The sequence below is a fragment of the Sphaerodactylus townsendi genome, linkage group LG12 (assembly GCF_021028975.2).
Source record: "Sphaerodactylus townsendi isolate TG3544 linkage group LG12, MPM_Stown_v2.3, whole genome shotgun sequence".
Classification (NCBI taxonomy): Eukaryota; Metazoa; Chordata; class Lepidosauria; order Squamata; family Sphaerodactylidae; genus Sphaerodactylus; species Sphaerodactylus townsendi.
In genome coordinates, this window is record NC_059436.1 from 37,015,193 (window position 1) to 37,035,178 (window position 19,986).

The 19,986-nt window shown below is 43.1% G+C and overlaps 1 protein-coding gene across 2 annotated transcripts in view; it reads left to right on the plus strand.

Moving 5' to 3' along the window:
• The first annotated feature begins 2,839 nt into the window (after nt 1-2,839).
• The window catches only part of PBX3 (PBX homeobox 3), a 216,832-nt gene continuing 199,685 nt past the window's right edge, over nt 2,840-19,986 (plus strand). Inside the window, exons 1-2 of one of the 2 annotated variants that reach the window (XM_048512551.1) lie at nt 2,840-4,137; nt 5,379-5,452. In XM_048512551.1, coding sequence (XP_048368508.1) covers nt 3,941-4,137; nt 5,379-5,452 — 271 coding nt within the window. In that variant the 5' untranslated portion in view covers nt 2,840-3,940. The remainder of the gene's footprint in view (nt 4,138-5,378; nt 5,453-19,986) is intronic. The other variant, XM_048512552.1, reaches the window with a different exon arrangement.

Consider the following 19,986-nt stretch of genomic DNA (forward strand, 5'->3'; position numbering starts at 1 on the left):
TAAGAACATTTTATCATATGCAGTGTCCAAGAATGCTTCATTAAGAGTGTCTACCGTTATATATGCTGCAGTGCAACAGGGAGCAGTCCAATCATAAATAAAGGGAGACATGGATAAATTCATAATTAAAAATGCATTAGAAATTACAAGCATAATTTATTTAGTAATGTGCAATGGAATAAATTTTCAATGTAATATTTTTAAATGTGGCATTAATAAATAATAATAAACAGAATGTTCATATAAATATTTTCATAAGTAGTTATAGTCCAGGGTGTTATGCTGTGATGCTTACTGTTAAATAAATTTTATATGGGAGGATCAGATTTCCCCCCCAAATGACCCGGATAGCTCCAGGCTAGTTAGATTTCAGAAGCTAAGCAGGGGCAGCCCTTTTTAGTATTTGGATGGGCAAACTCCAAGGAATACCAGGGTTGTGATGTGGAGGCAGGCAATGACAAACCACCTCCAGTCACTTGCCTTGAAAACCCTAAGTCACTGTAAGTCAGCTGGACTTGACGGTAACCCCAAAAAATTAGGAGAAAAGTGTAACTTGAGATTGCTGGCTCACCCTTCCCCTGTGAGTGTTAGTTTTAATGTATCATAAATTCTGATATGAGGATATTGTAGTAGAACAGATGTATCCAAAGATGAGGATTGCTTCTATGCATCCTCTGCTGAATTCAGGAAAGGCATACACAGGACTCCAGTCTTTCCCAATGAGATTAATGAATGGAGATGAAACAACATTGCTTGATACATCATAGGTTACATTTGTCTTCTCATAGAGACCCAATTGGTATAAAACAATGCAACCAAATAGCACGAATTGTGAAAGAATCTGTGTGCTTTCAAAATGCTGATCTTTACCTAGACTTGGAAACCACCATTTTCCCTTTATTTTGGATCACATGTTGTGGCCCAGGTCTTCTTGAGATGGGACTTGACAGTATGCTTTGCTGTTTAGTCCTTTAAAGGTCTGTGTAATTTACTCCCAGGGAAACATGCAGGGATTTTCAGTCTAACTGCAAAGCCAAAAGATGGTGCAGAACCTCAGCTGTGTTCAACAAAGCTTGCTTCTAGTAAGAAAACATCCTGTAAAAGGGAGCTAAAATTTTCACTCATAAGTTTCCCGCACTACAACCATGGACTTCCTTGGGAGTAAACCCTGTTACTACTAATTAAACATTCCTCGATGTGGGATATGCACACTTGGTCGGGGGTTAATGGTTTTGCATTCAGAAAGGTTTACTTCCGCGTAATTATACATCAGTCGCACCAAGTAAACGGCCCTGGGATTGCCATGGCAAAGCGCCATCCCGAGGGACGCGTTGCGAGGAAAGCCATCCGCCACCTCGACCAAGCCGTTCCCCAGGAGCAGCCACAACACCGTCTCTCCTTAGGTTAGCCGTTGCCATGGCAATAATCAGAGGCTAGGGAGGCGCAACCTCCTCCGCCCAGCCCGGCACCAGGGCACGTGACCGTTCAAATGCCCCAATCAGAAGTTCCCCTACCAAGGGGGCGGGACGAACTGCCCTCTGCCATTGGATGTCGTCATCGTCCCACGTTCTGAGTGGCCAACGGCTTTGCGCGCGCGCGGGGGGGGGTGCATATTTACTTGAACGTGTATTGTTAGTTGGCATACTTCATACTCCACATACTTCAGCTAACGGCAGGCTGTAGGGGCATTCTGGAGACCTTAGCCGTCTTCCTCCTTTTTGCCCCGCCCCCGGCAATAGGGATTTGGAGGAGGAGTTCGAGCGCCGTAAAATAAACCCCGCCTCCAAAGTGGGTGGGGCGAAGTCTGAGACCGAAGTCAAAATAGAAGGGCATAAGTGGGCGGAGCGAGGCGCAGGAAAAGAAAAGGGAGATTGCACGGGGCGGAGCTAAATAAAGGGCGGGAAGCTCAGGAGGTTGGGCAAAGAGCACTTAAGGGGTGGGACTAGAGGATGACCAAAAAGACTAAGAGGCGGAGCCATCAACTAAGGGGACGGGGCATTCGGATTGAAAACTTTCAGGGAAAGTGGGGGAAGGGAAAGGTAGAAAAAGTCAACGGGGGGGGGGCGGACGCGTGAAAAGGGAGTTCATGGCAAGGAGATGTCATGAAGGGGGAAAGGAGTAATGTTTGAATCACTCACAGTCGGGGAGCTGGCTGGTCCTTTTCCTTACACTAAAAGGCGATGGGGGCGGAATGAGTGTGTCTGGAGAGGGGCGATAAAGAAATGGAGGGACACCAGAAGAAACGAGCGGGGCTGACCGGGCGTTTAGAGAATAGGGTTCTGGAGGAGGGGAGGGGTCGAGGTCTGAAAAAGGCAGTTGGGGAAGGGGGGGTCTGAGGGGGACAACAGCAGAAGATGAAGCGACGGAGGATTAGCAGAAACCCGGGTTGCCAACTCTTTTTTTGAGAGCTCCTCTCTCTCTCTCTTTAAAGGCAGGCGCTATTGTAGCGTCGCCCCGTCACCGCTTCGATGCCTATGAAGGAGCTTCGCGCTGCCATTCTGGGCATAGTTCCCTGCGAGTAATCCCTTTGACCCAATGGGCTTTACTGCTGAGCAAAAAAGCGTGAGGTCAGGGTGGCAGTGTTGGTCCTGGTTTGTTGCTGGCTTTTGCCCCCCCCCCCCTTTTAAGCGTGTCAATCACAGCTGGAATATTTGTGGGAGGGGCGGGATCCAGCCTAGCAGGCAGGAGTTCTACGGGGCGGGGCTACTAGCCTGAGAAGGACGGGTGGGCGGGGCTTCGTTGGCAGCTGTCCCGCCTTTGCCTCGCGAGGGGAGGGGGCGAGCCCGGAGCGGGGGGCGTGGCCCCGGCCGGCTCCCACATCCCCTCTAGTCCCTCTCTCTGCCTCTCTCCTCCTTCACAGGGTGACACGTCTGCAGGGTGAGTGAGTGGCATTGGCAGACTGTCAATCCCTCACCAAAGCGGCCATCAAACAACATAAAACACACACAGTCACTGAGCGGCTGGGCTCATAAATTCCAGCTGGCTGATATTTTTGCACGTTGCTTTTTTTGCAAGAGAGGGTGTAATTAATATTTTTCTCTGTGTTTTTTTAAAAACTTCCATCCTTAAAAAAATCCGCTGTTTTTTTGTTTTGCACAAGTCCAAACTTTTGCTGCTATTTTATTCCCTTATTGTACAGACATTGGGATCGGTTTGTTATGATTTTTTTTTCCGAGGGAGGAAAAGGCAATTATTCTTCCCCCTCTTGCTTGTATTTTCTTGGCTTCGATTTTTCCCCCCTTTAAATGTTGCAATTAGGGGGCTTGGTTCGTATGCGGGATTTTTAAAATCGCCTACCTTGTGCCACGCTCGTAACTTTTTTTAAAGGATTTGCAAGCGAGCTTGTTTTTCTTTTTTGATATTTTCTTTTTTTTTACAGTTTCCCCCTCTTTCCTCCAAGAAGAGGGATTTTACGGGGCGAAAGACAAGTAAGGAAAAGACATAAACAAGCAACTAACTTTTTCCCCCCACCCCCGTCCCCCCAAAAGGAAATAATAAAAGCTTTGGATGAAGATTGTACCAAGGAAAGAAAACTGCAGACACCTTATCAAGGCCGTTTATCCGAGACACAAATATGATGATGAAAGAAGACTGTAACTAAAGAAGAGATTGATTTACTGCTTGGGAAAGCAGAAGAGTGTGGAATAAACAACGGAGATCCGGTCAAATATCCAAACACTGATATCTGCCCCCCCTTTTTTTTCGCGCTTAAGAACAGGAACTGAACTCCATTTCGAGAGCCAGTGATTTACTTGCATTTTTCTCTCCCCCAGCACAAAACCATCTTCTGATCGCGAAGCGCTTATAATTTTTTCCCTTTCTTTTTTTCCTCCTCCTCCTCCTCCTCTCCTCCTCCTCCTCCGGCGTACCGTTTCTTCCGCTCCTGCCGCCGCTTGCTGCTCGTCTCGCAAAGTGCATTGATTGGGCTGCGGAAGGAGGCATGGATGAGCAGACCAGGATGTTGCAGACTCTGGCCGGCGTGAACCTGGCTGGCCACTCGGTGCAGGGGGGCATGGCTCTGCCTCCTCCCCACGGACACGAAGGGGCAGACGGCGACGGCCGAAAGCAAGACATAGGAGACATCCTGCACCAGATCATGACCATCACGGACCAGAGCTTGGATGAGGCGCAAGCAAAGTTGGTTCCGTCTAATTAACCTCCCCCCCTTCACCCCGGTGGTGTCTGTGAGTCTGGTTGTGTTGTGTGTGCCTTGCGCGCTCCTCTTGTGTGTATGCGTGCTGTTTATGAACGGAGCGTTTAAAATAAATGGTTGCCAGCCTTACCTGTCTTGCTCACGGTTGGGGACCAAAGATTCTAGCAGTTAAAGGTTGGCTCGGGATGCTGGAGGAGAAATGGTCAAAGCAGTCGAGCCAGGGGCAACAGTCAGAGTTGGTCTGAATAGGAAAGAAGAGTGTGTGAACAACCCCCCCCCCCCATTTTATTGTCCTAATGCTGGATCTGGGCTATTGCTAATGACCTCCTCCTCCCCCCTTTAATGCATGGTTCTGAACACTGGTACCTGGTGTCGGAAAAGTAGGGAGAAAGGACTAGCATGTAGCCCCATCTTACTCCAATCTTGCGAAGGCTTTGACTTTCCTGAAAAAGTGGTTTTTAAAAAACTTCTCTGCATTTCAGATCCCCGAAGTGCCGATAGTTAGCTCCGATAGTTAGCTTGATAAAAGCGAACAAAACCTTGTTGGGTCAGAAGACAGTTTCATGTCTCCTCCCCCCCCCCCCTCTTTTCTAAATCTCAGTAAATACAAAACAGAGCTCCCAGTTGAACTCTGGAAGTTCCCTCTCTCCTCTTCATAAATCAGTGATGATGATGTAGCGGATTGGAAAGCTTTGACAAGCTGTGATTTATGTGCCCAAGAAATGGCAGGAAATTTTCATATGAGGTTCCCCATTTTTAAACACCCCCCCCCCCCCATATCTGGAAACAAAAACAAACGAAAACACTTGCGTAGCGCTTCCAGGCTTGCAAGTGGCAGGTAAGCAGGCGCAGGGCAGCTGGAGTTGGCCGGGTGTCTTCTTGTCACTCTGTCCTTTACTGATGAGCAAAGAGGCAGTGGATCGCCCCCCCTCCCCCTAACACCCAGTTCACTTTTCTAATGTCTAAGGTCAGACACCCTTCTCCTTAAAGTAGGTAGTTCGTCCACAGTGCAATTACTCCTATTGCTGGATGCCTTAGAGAGTCTATTTCTATTGCTAATCACTATCTTAACGGCTTACTCGGTGACATAGATCACAACACAAAAAGCCCTCCCCCATTCAGATGACTTTCTTTTTTCTCACAGAAAAAAACTTCTTATCAAATAGCCTCTTCTAATACCCTTTTTTGTCTCTCTCTCTCTGTATGTTTTATCTTTATTTTGCAGAAAGCATGCATTGAACTGCCACAGAATGAAGCCTGCTTTGTTTAGTGTCCTCTGTGAAATCAAAGAGAAAACAGGTAGGACACCACAAGTTGTGCAGCTTTTAAAAACAAGCCCCCTCTCCCCTCTTTTCTCTTCCCCCCCTCCCCCCGTAGGTAAATATTGCAATATACTTCTCTAAGCGAGGAATAGGAGAGCTGCTTTAGGAAACGCAGCCATCTTTGATCATCGCCTCCTTGTCTGCCTCTGATCTTTGGATTGGGAGGTAGGGGAGAACGGAAGGAGGAAATTTCTTTGCAATTCTTAATCCCAGCACAAAATGACACACAAATGAAAACGATCCTGAGTCGCTGTTCAGGGTTAATTTTCTCTCTGGCTGTAATCGGGAGAAAACAGCAGCAAGGTCCCCGAGCTTTTTCTTTCTCTTCCCCTCCTCCCCTGCCTTGTTTTGAGTGTCAGGTTCTTAAAGAAGTGATGCAAGGGACCAGAGAAGTCAATGGCAGAAAGCAGCCCCTCAGAGCAACAGCCCGGTAGAGCTGGCAACTTTCTTGGGCTGCTCTTCTGTTGATCTTGGCAGTTGCCAGTAGATGTGTAACTGGCGGGGTTCGGTCCATGGCTTTGAGTGCCTGTGTATTGTATTAGAAATGCCGTGGAGACAGGTTTTGTCTTCAGCACATCTTCATCTAGCAGGTGGAGGGTATCCATGGTTATCAATACTTGCCTTCAAATGCCTTTTGGGAAAAAGATTATATGTTGAGGGGAAAATAAACAATGTAAAGAATGCATCTTCCATATCCAAGGCAATCAGGATGGAACTATTTATTAGCATGCATTCAAAGTAGATGCAGTGGGTAAACCCCCTCTCCAAGAAGCAAGCAGGTTCATATATGAATGTCTTTAAAGGGGGAAAAAATCAGTTTCAAGAGCTCTTATACTTGAAGGCTAAAAATACACTATCAGGAATGATCTTTGTATTGTAATTAGGAACACTTAGGATTCTTGACATACTACTTAACTTCAAAGTGGCATTGGTTGCATATGCCTTTCAAAACTTTTATTCATTCAACTGCTTAGGTGCCAAGAAGCCCAGTCTATTTAGGGAGTGATACCTTGGCTAAAGAACCCATTCTGTTTGGCTTTAGGGTCAACATGGAAATGCTGGAATGTTGACATATTTTTTTGAAAGCAGAAACCGTGGATTGGGGCCAGGTGCTGCTGCTGCTGGTAGTTACTTGTGCTCCTGTTTAGGGAGAATAGTAAAAAAAATTACTTTATTTACTGCAAAACAATCCCTTTAGAACATTGCTGTAATAACTGCCTTGAAAGTTGGTTTATCAAATCCTTGATCTGATGCATTCTGATCTAAAAAAATGCCTTTACCTGTCCCATTACATTTTTGTATTCATATCAAGACATAGTGATATTATCGGGTGGAGTGAGGAGTATGTGGAGGAATGACAAGCCCTTGTTAGGATGTTTTGTGTAGTAGGAGTGCTTGCCCTGTAGGCCAAGAAATTGTTTATCTGTATCTTTGTGTAGCAACCACCTGAAAACTAAATTAATAGTGTGCTAGTTGTAGACGAGGGACTGCAAAATTAGATCTAAACCTTTACAAACTAATATAGTAAGTATTTCTGCCTTAATAAGTAGAAGCAGCAAAGGCATAATTCTCAATAAATTGGCATTCGTTTATTTTTGGATTTCTTATTGTAGGGAACTTGCTTCAGTTATCTGCTGACTGCTGAGTTGGTATCATAAACCACATTGTGCAAATAGAAATAGATCTCGTCTTGTACGTTCTCTCTCCCACCCTCATTTGCTTTGCATTTGTTTTGTTTATTTCTAAACTTTGTTGCTCAGCCAGCTTTTGAGCTGACTGTCTTTGATATTCTGCAGCAGGCAGATTTCAGTGATCCTTTATTTGCCGGCATCTAAAACCTCCCGATTTGAATGGACATCTAGTCACCCAAATGTCAAAGGTGAGTCCAGAAGGGAAAAAGTCTTTTCAGGACGGAGGCATTCTGCTGAAGGGTGTTCATGAGGACTGTGACTCCTTCTGGAGGCAAGAAACACCCAACAACTGTTAAGAATAGGATGTGATTTGGATACTGGTTGTTAGCCAAAAGGCTGTGATTTTGCCCTTAACTTGTATTTTCTGTGGAACAGTTAGGCAGGACAAAGGGCAGGCTTGTCCATCTGTCCAAAGGCAAAATCCTACCCGCTCAAGAAGCTTGAGGGGGTGGGATTGATGGGCTGAGTGATTGATGGAAGAAAAATGCATCTCCCCTCCAACCCTCACCCACCCCAAGAATTTTTAGAGGAGAGTCCTCATTCAGGATTGCCTGTCTGAGATGAAATGGCCAAGCATGCATTAGCTGAAGAAACATGAAAGCAAATTCTTGCATATCTTGTATGTAATTGTCTCCCTCTGAAAATAGTGGGTGACTTTCACCCTTTTTTTCCAATGACCTGATCATTCTTATGGAACACCCCCCCCCCCTTTGTTTTTCACTACATGGGCAAACTTGTATGTATGCATTGCCTCATCTATTTTCATGTGAGCTCTAAATGTCCAGGATAAAGAATTCGGGGGGTGTTTCAAGAAATGGAGTTCCTGTCCCCCCGTCTCCCTCCCTTGCTGTGTGTTTTGATTCCAGGCTGCTGCACCTGGCTGTACGATAATACTTTTTTTTGTGGGGGTGGGGGAGTTTTGCAAAAGAATGAGCCCCCCCCCCCCGTAGGAAAATTGTTGTGGTGGTTTTTCCTCTCAATAGTTGAAAACAAAATAGAGAAGCAAGGATTGGAAGTGGTGAAGAGACGAAATCCTAACATAAGACTATAGATGAGTCTGTTCTGGCAGTTCTAATACGGTAGTGGTGACTGTGGGGTTTCCTTTGTTTTGTTTACTTCTGTCGGTAGAGTTCTGTGCAGCTAGTGACTAGAAATTAAAAATCTGCTACTCTAGAGTCAGAGGGTGCATTACATTCATTAAAATTCTGTAATCATTATATGCTTCTTTTCCTTTGTAGGGTATATTTGAGATTTGAATAATTTATTTATGATTATACTATTTAATTTAAAGGAGCAGCAGTGGCGTAGGAGGTTAAGAGCTCGTGTATCTAATCTGGAGGAACCGGGTTTGATTCCCAGCTACCGCCTGAGCTGTGGAGGCTTATCTGGGGAATTCAGATTAGCCTGTACACTCCCACACACGCCAGCTGGGTGACCTTGGGCTAGTCACAGCTTCTCGGAGCTCTCTCAGCCCCACCTACCTTACAGGGTGTTTGTTATGAAGGGGGGAAGGGCAAGGATATTGTAAGCCCTTTTGAGTCTCCTGCAGGAGAGAAAGGGGGGATATAAATCCAAACTCCTCCTCCTCCTCCTCCTCCTCCTCCTCCTCCTCCTCCTCCTTCTTCTTCTTAATTTGATGGAGAAACTTATTTATCAACATATTTTTCTGAAGGGGGTGATAACATTCATCCCTCCCCGTCCCAAATAAGTTGAACATGATATCTGCAAAGTATTCCTATAAGTACAGAATGTCTGTCTCTTTTGAAAGAGATCCTTGCTTATTTCAGCACAGGATGAAAGGGCCATGGAATCACAGCTGGCTCAGGGTGACCCCAACCATGGGGTGTTCAAGGGAGGAGATGAATAGAGGTGGTTTGCCATTGCCTTCCTCCGCATAGCAACCCATCTGTTTCTTGGTGGTCTCCCATCAAAATTGGGAGGAGGGTCTTGGAAGTCCTCTAGCAATAGCTCCAAGCTGAGGTGTATGTTTTGTTAATCTGTATATTGTCCTTCTGACTCATATCAAAGAGCCTTTCTTGTGCACAGCTGGATCTGTTGCACATTTTGTATTTTTTTCTCTTTTCCTGTTATTTTATGCTAATATGCCCATGTCATTTTGTCTGGTGTCTTATTTGAATAAATGGTTCATAGTTGGATCACCCCTAGCCTCCAGCTTCAGGTACCTGTGTTTAAGTAAAACCCCAAACAAAAATATATTAATTCTGACAGTCTCTAAAATGAGTAGAGAATTTCTGCGTTTTCCCCGTGGGCTGCTGTATCAGGGAGTTTTGAATCAATACATGAGCTGTGCGTTCTAATTTTTTGCAGGTAAAGATGGATATGCATATATGAGTGAAAGAGAAAATGGTGTGTGTGTCTCTTTTTTTAAAAACGGTTAAATATGACAGCTGCCAACCAAACCCTAATTTAATGCCACTACAACACTGAATTGCATTCATTCACTAGTAACTCCTAATGACATACATGATGTTTTGCCAGATTTGTTGCCTTTGTGAGGCTTATAAGCAGGACTGACTTGGGAAGATCATAAAACTTAATGAACTTCTCGGCTGCAGGAGGTGTCCGCAGGGGGAGAGAGAGGCCTGCTCGGATGGTTGGGTTGGCCGGACCATTTTTTATGTTTAAAGAGGGCTGTAGGAAGAGAAGAGATGACAATTAACATGCCCAGAGCCCTAATTCAGGGTTCCTGCTACAAGAAGTCAAAAACTTTGCCTGTGTTGAAAGACTTGCACACGCAGGCTAACCCCCACCCACACCCAGCACATACCTCGATCAAAATGAATTATAAATAATTTCTCGCAGTTTTGATTATATCTATTGCTGCAATTATAACTGTCCCTGCAACCCCTTTTCACTGAAAATGCTTGCACTCCGTTATCGGAGTACGACAGAGGTCTGCACTGATGTCGGAGGAGAACCTCTTTGCCTCTTGAGCACTTCTGCTCATCATAGCTATGCTAGCCAGTCAGGATAAGACCAACCATGGCACAGCTTTCCCCCCCTTTCTTTCGATCAAGATGTTGAAAGTCATAACAAACCCTTTATGCCATTTGAGCAGAATGCAAGAAGTGCGTTCGATATCTTAACAAAAACTCGGTATTTGCAAGCTGACTTAGTAGGTGCCATACTATGTCTCACTAGATTACGATATGCAAAAAAGTGCATGTGGAAATTTATGTAGTTAAAAGGCGTGATTTTTTTCTTCAGCTTTTTAAAACAATGGTTGCATTTAAGTGTAGACTGTATATTTTTTAAAATTTCCTTTAATTTGTTTTTTGTCTAAAATTTTGGATGAAGCTTAGAGATTTTAAATTTTTTTTGGCTAAATAAACAAAGTAGAATGAATAGCAAACTATATTTATTTTAGTAACTGGAGAATGTACCTCCACCCCCACCTCTGACTCTAACAACTATTAATAGGTTCTTTCTTTTGTTTAAAAAAAGATGTGTATTAGGCTGCTTTGATCCAACCTCCAGTAGATACTTGGTCAGAAAGAGACCTGTTACTGCACAATACCTTAGCTAGAGGACCTAGCTGTGTTGAGGTTACAAATAAGCCTCAATTTGATTAGGAGGTTTCTTTCTCTCTTTTCCCTGCCACTTTCTTCCTCCCTTTGAACCTATAAGGTATAATCAGACCTGCTTGTCAATACTAATTCAGTATGTGTATTTCTTTTCTCTCTTCTTGCCTAAACTAGACTTAATTTGCTTCCTGAAATTGCAGCGGCTGTGCATGTTTTTTTTTAAATATTATAAACTTATTATCGGCTTCTGTCCAATTATTTATGAGATATTTGTTTCCACTTAGGTCCTTTTTGCTCAGAGTTAAAAAAGATTTGTTACTGATAGTTTAGTGAGGCTGTCTAGCCAGAGTGTGTACCAATTTTAATAGATTTGTCAACTCAGTTTCTACTGCCTTAGATGAGGCAGGCCCATTTCCATGCTGTGTATATTCTGTGACCCTTAGACAATTCCAGCAGTAAGCAGTTTGGATGGCTGTGATCAGAACTCCACAGACAAAGCACAGTCTGATGATTTTGTAACAGTACTTGGAACTCTCTAAAAAGCTTTGTGTTGATACAGTATGATACTCATAAGTGTGGAGTGTTATCCATCTCATCTTCCTGACTGGTTCTCCGTTTCTGTTGCATTTCCAAGCCTTACAGATTGAGGGCTAGCTGAATATTTTAAGCTAAATAGAAATGACTAATAGGCTTGAATACTAACAATTTTACATAAATCTGAACTTGATTAGTTCCCCCTTCAACCTCCTCCCTTATGTATCATTGATTGAGTGAGATGTAAAGGTTCCTATCAATTGACAGCAGGAGAAGAATGGTTTGGCTAGCCCCCTCCCCCCCCAATCTTGTTTACTGCTATTTGCTTATCAAAGTGATCAGTATAGTTTGGATAACATTTGCTTAGCATCTCCCCCCTCAACCCCCAATATTGTCTTTAGTTACACTTTTTGCTTTTCTTTGGTAGGCGGTTCTTTTGAATATGATCAAAGTAAATATTTTACATAAAATACTTAATGTAAATAATTCAGATTTCTGCAGGTACTTGCTTACCTTCAAAAAAAATTAAACGAAGGGCTGTTTATCAACCAGACTGATAACTTATTCTTTTTCAGCCCAACATTAAAACTATCCCACAGTGTTATCTCTGCCACATAAGCAAACAAGGTTGAGAAATGAATAGCTTTGCCAATTTGGTTTGTTGCCATCAAAACTTTGTTCTTCTTGCTTAGCTTCTGGAAAAACAGACATGTAAGAAACCTCTAGCCTTGAGATATTTTGCTTAGACTGAACATCTTCTGTTTTTAACTTGTTAGGAGCATGTTTAATATGTATTTTGCAAGGTTAAGTAGTCAAACATATTTGGTGATGCTCAGAGACCTGCCGGCTGCAGCGTAGGTTTTGAGAGATCGGTTGTTTTCTGTTAGAAATCAGTCATTTCATGAGGGAGGGATTCATCTTTGGTGTACCTACTGCGGTGGGGGGGGGGGGATTGTTGAAAAACACAGATGCTGCTCAGCGAATGGGCACATCCTTGCTCCTATATTGTATACCTTTGCTCCTGCAAACTGTACGTTAAGTTAGTTTTGTCTTTTGTAGAGTCCCCATTAACAGGAAAATAAACAAGTGTCTATATATGAATAGGCAACATATTAATGTATTTAATGTTTCATAGTATCAGAATTGGGAGCCTGATAAGCTTATGGATCCCGGTCAAAAAGGTGGCCTCTTAGGAACGCTGAGTCTTTTCTGAGTCAAATTCACACATGGCACATAAAACACTTTGCGAAGCACTCAAGCACTTTATAAATGAAAAACAGAACGAAAATCATAACTGCATTGGGTTTCTGATGTGTGGAAAAATGAGTCGTTTTAGTGTACTTGAAGTGGGTTTCTGAATTGATTTGGCCATTCAGAAATATTTACCACCATATGCCATCCATTCTCTCTGCATGTGATTTTTGTTTTTGTCTTATCTCCGTTGTGCACGCTTAAAGATGTGTCAAAGTTGTTAAAACTTGGATATTAATTTTATATGGTGTCTTGGTTTTTATACTCTTTTAAAATTGTTAGCAGCTGCTTTAGTGATCTCTGGTTTAAAACAAGATAGACAAATTTTATACATGTATTTTTCCAAAATGGGCTACAAGCAGCAGTTGTCGTAAGGCTAGGTTCAAGGGCATTTATTTAGGGTTCATTCAGTTGTCATACTTTTGCATTAACCTTCAACCTGTCTAACCGATCTCTATTGTCCAGCAGGTGGCTTGTTACATATATGTGTTTTGGTGTTTTGCTTTTTGTTTTGGGTGGTGTCATGCAAGAATGAAGCTACTCATGCTCAGTTTTTATTAAACGCTATTCCATGTTTGGGTAGATGCAATGAAACAAATCCATCTATCTCACAATCCTCTTACTATGCAATGTAAATTAAGATTCTGTGCAGGCCTTACAGATGCTGGTAACTTTTTTTTGGCAATTATCATTTTGTTTGGTGAGTAGTAGTAAAACAGTGTGCGGTAAAAGTGTTTAGAGGGAGAGAGGATAAATAAATGGAACAGTTTTGCAATGCAAAGTGGTTTGGGGTTTGCTTTTTTTGGGGGGGAGGATTTCTTGGCTCCTGCTTAACTGCTATTGTGAAGCCTGGAGCAGATTTTTCCCATTGCTAATGCCCTAGAAGTATTAATTCACTTTGATATGCTAATTAGAGGGCATTATGCAAGAAATGAGATTAAGTGGCAGCATGAAGCCATTTGCCTGTCAGTAAATTGAGAGCTTTAGCATCAGGAGGAGCTTTGTGGTGTTTTTTTCCCTGAGTTTCTCTTGGTTTTGCATATAAATAAAATTGATTGAAAGGTCTAGAGAAGCTTCTAGAACATTGGTGGTTCTCTCCCCCCTTTATGATTATTTAAACTTCGTGTTAGACTTCCTTTGAATATTAATTGATCTAATGGGAGACACCGAACATGAAAAATTCTTTTGTGCTCCTCTCACTGTACATGGAGAGAAAAGAAAGTACTATCTCTTTCTCTCTCACTGATGTACCTAATGAGTAAGAGCTGTAAGATTCAGGACCTTCTGGTGCAGAAGGGATGGATGTGGCTGGTGTTGCCCTTTTGGTTTCGTTGTTTGAGGCACACATGACAAGGAGGTGTAGGCACCTTTGTAAAATGGCTTTTTATCAACCCCGCTCAATTTCATGGTTTCTCATGAATGGGGAAGCAATTCAGACAGATGTTTGGGTTAGTTGAGGAAGGAGCTTTTATACCGTTCGTGGATTTTATTGGGCTGCTGGAAGGAATGTTCAAGTGGCATTAAGAGGCTGCAGCAACAAAGAAATTCTAGGTTAACTTTTACACTCTAACCTCAATTCAACCCAGTGAGCCTATTCATTAGAACCTATATGGTGCATGATATCCCTCTGAGCCCCACACAGTGTCAAGGCACCATGGAGTGGCTTAAAAGACGTGATTTCTGATTTAGATTACATCTTCCCAACTTGTCGTTTTTGTGCCTGTTCTAATTTTAGTTTCTCTGACAAGTGGAATACTTGTACATCAGTGTTAAAGAAAAATATAAGAATATAAATAGAGTCATGCTAGAAACCATCTAGTTGGCTGTATTTAGTGTGGGAACACTTCGGTGCACAGGCAGTGTGCAATAAATGCTTCTGTGGTTTGGAAGACTTTCCCCCAGCCTTATACATCTAGACTGAAATACACTTCGCTCCAAATACTTGAGAATGAATACTAGAGTATATAGAAAGTACAGTGGCACATCGACTATGAGATGGGCATAGATATTTAAATGACCATGTTGTCCTGAAGTGTGTGGGAGGGCCATCCCTTTACCCTTTGCTTTCATAGATAGCAATAGTGATTTCTCACTATTTTAGTGCACATGCATTTGCTAGGTACAGTTTGTATTTGCCTATCTGCACCACGGTAAAAAATGAAGAGGGGAAAATTTGAGAACCACTTTGTCCTGTGCATCAGTTTTATGTTAATGGTCAGTTGCAGTCTGATATGGAAGTGTGTCATAATCTACTGGAATGAAGAAGTCAGAAGCAACTGGTTCTAGTGCTGGTTGACTTTTACAAGAAAAACATACTATCAAAAGGCTTAAATGAATCCATTAGGTAAATCCCAGCAGTGTTTCTTTAGATCTTTCTGGTCAGAAAACTTTTGCTAAATTTGGAAACATTTTGGATTAGGTTAAGAGTGATCTGTGACTAATGCCCACAAAAATTACTCCCTTGTCAAAAATTACTTTGGTCTAGCAAATGCATTTCTGAGCTATAATCCCATGAACCAAAGGGCTAAATGAAGGGAAACCTTCTATTGATCTACTGCTTTCACTGTATTAATGTGGGTTAGGAAACATGGCAAAGGGGAGGTCTCTTGCATAAAATAAACCATAGCGTGTCTTCGGAGCTCTGTGGTGGATTCTAATTTCGTTTCTGACTTGAGATGATACCTTAAGTCAATGGAGGCTTCAGTGTGAAGGAAAGCACATTAAATGAGAGAGTTGTAGGTTTGATGGAAGGTCGGGCAGGAAAGATTAAGAGCATATGTATCTTTCTGTTCAGTTTCTTGGTATTCTTACCTGTTTTGGTCACAGTGGCATATGTTTTAAGTGCTTGCTAACAATAGGTAAACTTTCTGAAAATAAACCATAAGAGATGTGAGTCTGTCAGAAGTGCAAGTAGGCATGCTTGTGGAAATGATTATGTCTCAAAAATTCCAAACTCTTCACCAGGAAGTCAGTCCTTCCAGGTTGTCTTTTTTTTTTGTCTGTCTGTGTCTACCCTAATTTTTTATCTTATCTGCAGCTCAGTGTTAACCTAGACTGATTTTTTTTGTTTATAATTGCAGAAGAGATGATTCTTTGCTTCTCCTACTACAAGCATAACTGACTTCCAAAAATATTTCACATATTTAAATCATCCCAGAGGGTTATTCATGTTCTTTTCAGGATGTTTTGGATGCTGCCTTAGTTATGATGGGACTTTTAATTTTTTTTCGCTTTGTTAAAAATGAATAGGAGCTGTTCTAAAAATCTGTCTAACAATATTTACTTAAAATTACTTCCATTTTATTAAGTCTCCATGGTGCCATTTGATTCCTGCTTAAATTCTAGTAGCTTTTTGTGGCAGAATTGGTCTGTCACCTATAATAGCATTATTTTATCTCTTTACTTCATTTATACCCTGCTTTTGTCCCCAGTAGGGACCCAAAATGGCTTACAGTAGGCTTCCCTTCTCCACTTTATCCTCACAACAACCCTGTGAGGTAGGTTAGGCTGAGAGAATGTGATGGGCCACAGATCACCCAGGAAGCTTCCATGGCAGAGTGAGTATTTGAACCCAGGTCTGCCTTATGCTCCTCTGAGGCTCTGATTACTGTGCCACACTAGTTACGTTACTGATTGGGGTAATACCTAAAATAATAAAAGGAAAGAGCTCCAGGTGCCAAATAACTGTTGATGTTGAGGTGATTGGGGTTGACATCTGGGTTACTTTAAAGATCACAAAATAGATTTGTTTTTAACTTCATCAGAGGCCTCAATCCCAGACAAACTTACTAGGAAGTAAACTGAATTTGATTAAATGGCATTTGCAGCTCAGTCCTATGTTTCTTTTTTTGGAATTGAATTCTGAAAAGAAGTATCCTTGCAATTAATAATTAATATTGCAATATATTTAAATCACTTTGAAAGCTCTTTACATACTTCTTACGTCTGTAAATTCTTTTTTCAGCCATGTAATGGGGGGGGGTCACAATTATTATTTCTGTTTCTCTGGGTGGGAATGGAGGTTAGGACCATATTTGCCTGACTACTAGCCACCTAATGAGTTTGTGGTTGTGGAGAGAACTGGATGGGGTAGTAAGGAGGGCCCATGTTGTGACTCCTGCACTTTGCCCCTACGCTCTTATAGCTCTGAGTAAGATTGTGTGGTGATCCCTTAACTTGATTTCAAGGCTGTATTTATTGTTGTTTTTGAACAAACTGTACAAACATGAAAAGTTGGGGAAATTATTGTGCTCTAGATAAGGGGATACATTACAGGAGAGGTTAGGTTTACTGTGCTTTATGCCAGGACTTTCTCAAAGATTATAGTGCAGTCTTCCTGTCACTATAAAACCCAGTGATACAGTCCATAACAACATGCAATGGTGGTATTTTTAGGATTTCACTTGTTATTCAAATGGAGTGGGAGCTATTAGTTTCTCTGCCTCGTATTTCTCTCCTTTGACTTCAGGTTGTTTTTTTTAAAAAAAAACTTGTTCCAAAAAGGAACTACTGTGGGGATGTTATTTTAAAGCCCGCCCTTTTTTGAGAGAGAGAGAAAGAGATATCATAATTCCTGTTGGCAACTGGGTAAAAGCATCTGGTCGGTTCCCACAGAATTAAACCCCAGAATTGCAGATAACGCTATGGATGTTGTGCAAACTCGCAGCAGGTGAGATGATAACATTATCCTGGACTGCTTCAAATCACCTACATGAGCTTTTCCTTAGTATATAACGTTCCTGTATGTTCAAAATCTGTACACTGCGAAAAATCTTCTATCCTTGACCTGCTAGTTTTTTGTATTGAGGGGTTTGGGTTGAGGTTAAATATGGGATAATCATTATGCGACATTCTCTAAGAACATAAGAACAAACCAGCTGGATCAGACCAGAGTCCATCTAGTCCAGCTCTCTGCTACTCGCAGTGGCCTACCAGGTGCCTTTGGGAGCTCACATGCAGGATGTGAAAGCAATGGCCTTCTGCGGCTGTTGCTCCCAAGCACCTGGACTGTTAAGGCATTTGCAATCTCAGATCTCTTGTCTTCCTCTCCATCACTGGAGCCTGAAGTTAAGAAACAACCTCATGTACTCTTTTTTTGTGAACTAGGGTTTACACTGGTATTTCTAGGAGCAGGGGCAAGCGTCCTGTCATGTGCCAGGGGGCATGTTGGAATATCATGAGCAAGAGCAGGGGGTCCCCATGGTGCCTACCAACCCCTTTTCTGGTGCCCACCAAGTGTTTTGGAGAAGTGGGCGTGGCCAGCAAAGGCTTTTGTCCAGCAAGGGTTCTGATTGACTATTGGAAATTTGATTAGCAGTTAAGCCAGAGACGTGGATGCAATGGGGACATCTGGGGTGGCTTGCCCCGGTCACGGCCATTGCAGTCACGGGGCGGGGCGGGGCAGGGCGGGAGGGGGCATGTTCATGCCCCAGGCACAGTTCCTCCTCCCTTCATTACTGAGTTAAGCTGTGACCATCATGTTGTGTCTGGCTCCACCTCCTGCAGCCGCCATTTTGTGGCAACCATTTTGTTGCACCCACCATGCTGCAAGAATGGTAAATGTGCCTGCAAGCTCAAAAAGGTTGGGAATCCCTGATCCAGAGGCTGTAACTAACTTTGCACAGGAGCAGCAGTGGCGTAGGAGGTTAAGAGCTCGTGTATCTAATCTGGAGGTACCGTGTTTGATTCCCAGCTCTGCCACCTGAGCTGTGGAGGCTTATCTGGGGAATTCAGATTAGCCTGTACACTCCCACACACGCCAGCTGGGTGACCTTGGGCTAGTCACAGCTTCTCGGAGCTCTCTCAGCCCCACCTACCTCACAGGGTGTTTGTTGTGAGGGGGGAAGGGCAAGGAGATTGTAAGCCCCTTTGAGTCTCCTGCAGGAGAGAAAGGGGGGATATAAATCCAAACTCTTCTTCTTCTTCTTCTTTTGCATAGTCATTGAAACTTGCTGAGGACTTTCAGTGAATACTTTGTGTCCATGTCTTTACAACAGTGTAAATCTTCTGAAGCACAGCAGGAACCATGTGATGACTTCAAAACAATCTACTCTGTTGTTGATTAAGGTTTCTGAGGGCAACATTCTACTTCATCTAATGTATAAAGTGGACTAATGAGGTGGTGGATACATTTGCGGGGGAGGAGATAAAAATAAGAGGACACCGAAAGACTGAGGGAACTTATTTTTTCTTTATTTTATTACCTTCCCCTTGCAGTCTTAAGGTACAGCATATAAACATATGTTTACAACATATAGAATCACAAATTAAAAATCATTAGATTATTAAACATTCCTCGATTTAAGCGTAAGCCATGAATAGACCAATACCCAGATGGTGACAGCATACTTACAACCCCTCTTGATAGCCGGGGTGTGAACCATAGAGATAGTAGTCATGTTGCCTTTATGCTATAAAGTTCTGAAGAAATCATTTCTCAGAGTATGACTGGACAGTATATTGTTGTCACAAGAATGCCATACATAGAATGGAGACACAGATTCAAATCTCTGCTCGGGGGTGAGCTTCTCGCAGTGACCTTTGCCGGTTACATCCATGCTCATCCTGCTTTGCCACACAGGGTGATTTTTAGTTTAAAATGGAGAAGAAAAACCATGGATATTGCCCTGGGTAAACATGTATTAGGGATGACTTGGTGACTGTGGGAAGAGCAGGCATTGGATCTCCTTTTTGTTTTTTTTAGGTTAAACCTTGACCAAAGCCCCAGCTCCTTTGTAAAACGCCCCCTCCCACTTTGCTACTAGGTCCAGTAGCAGGCTGACCAGACGTCCCGCTTTTGGCGGGACAGTCCTGCCTTCAAACAATTTGTCCCGCAAGGCAGTGCGGCAGCCTCCCAAAAATCAGGACAATTGAAATAACCTGCGGGACGCGGGACAAATTGTCCGTGGGGGGAGCGGCCCGGGAGCTGAAGGCACCTCTGTCCATGGGGGGGGGGCTTTGCCATTCGTGCATGCGCACGCGGCCTCAGGAGCACGGCCTTCTGGGGCTTGCCGTTTCCCGACTTGTGACAGGGCGGGAAACAGCAAGCCCCAGAAGGCAGTGCGCATGCGCGGCCGCTTACCCCCCACCCCGTCCCGGTTCACAAAGGTGACCATCTGGTCACCTTATCCAGTAGGCAAGGGAACAAGTACATTATGGGGCCTGCTACCCTCTCCCACTCCCCAACTAGGAATACCTTGGGGCAGGGGAAGCAGCTGAGCTCTAGAGTTCTATTCCCCCAGTTTCATATACTGTGCTTCTGATACAAATTGGGCTTCCCTGTTTAACAATGTGTACAGAAGTTTGATCACAGGTTTCCTGTGTCACATCTAATTGTGCCCTCAGATGTGAAAACCTAGTCCAAAATATGGGCTGCTGGGAAGGAAAACTTAAAAAATGGCAGAAGCTGAGCAGGTATAAACTTCTTTGTTTGGAATGGTTTTGCTAGCAAAATTTTGCTTTTTAATTTTTTTATACCACGGCATTTTCAA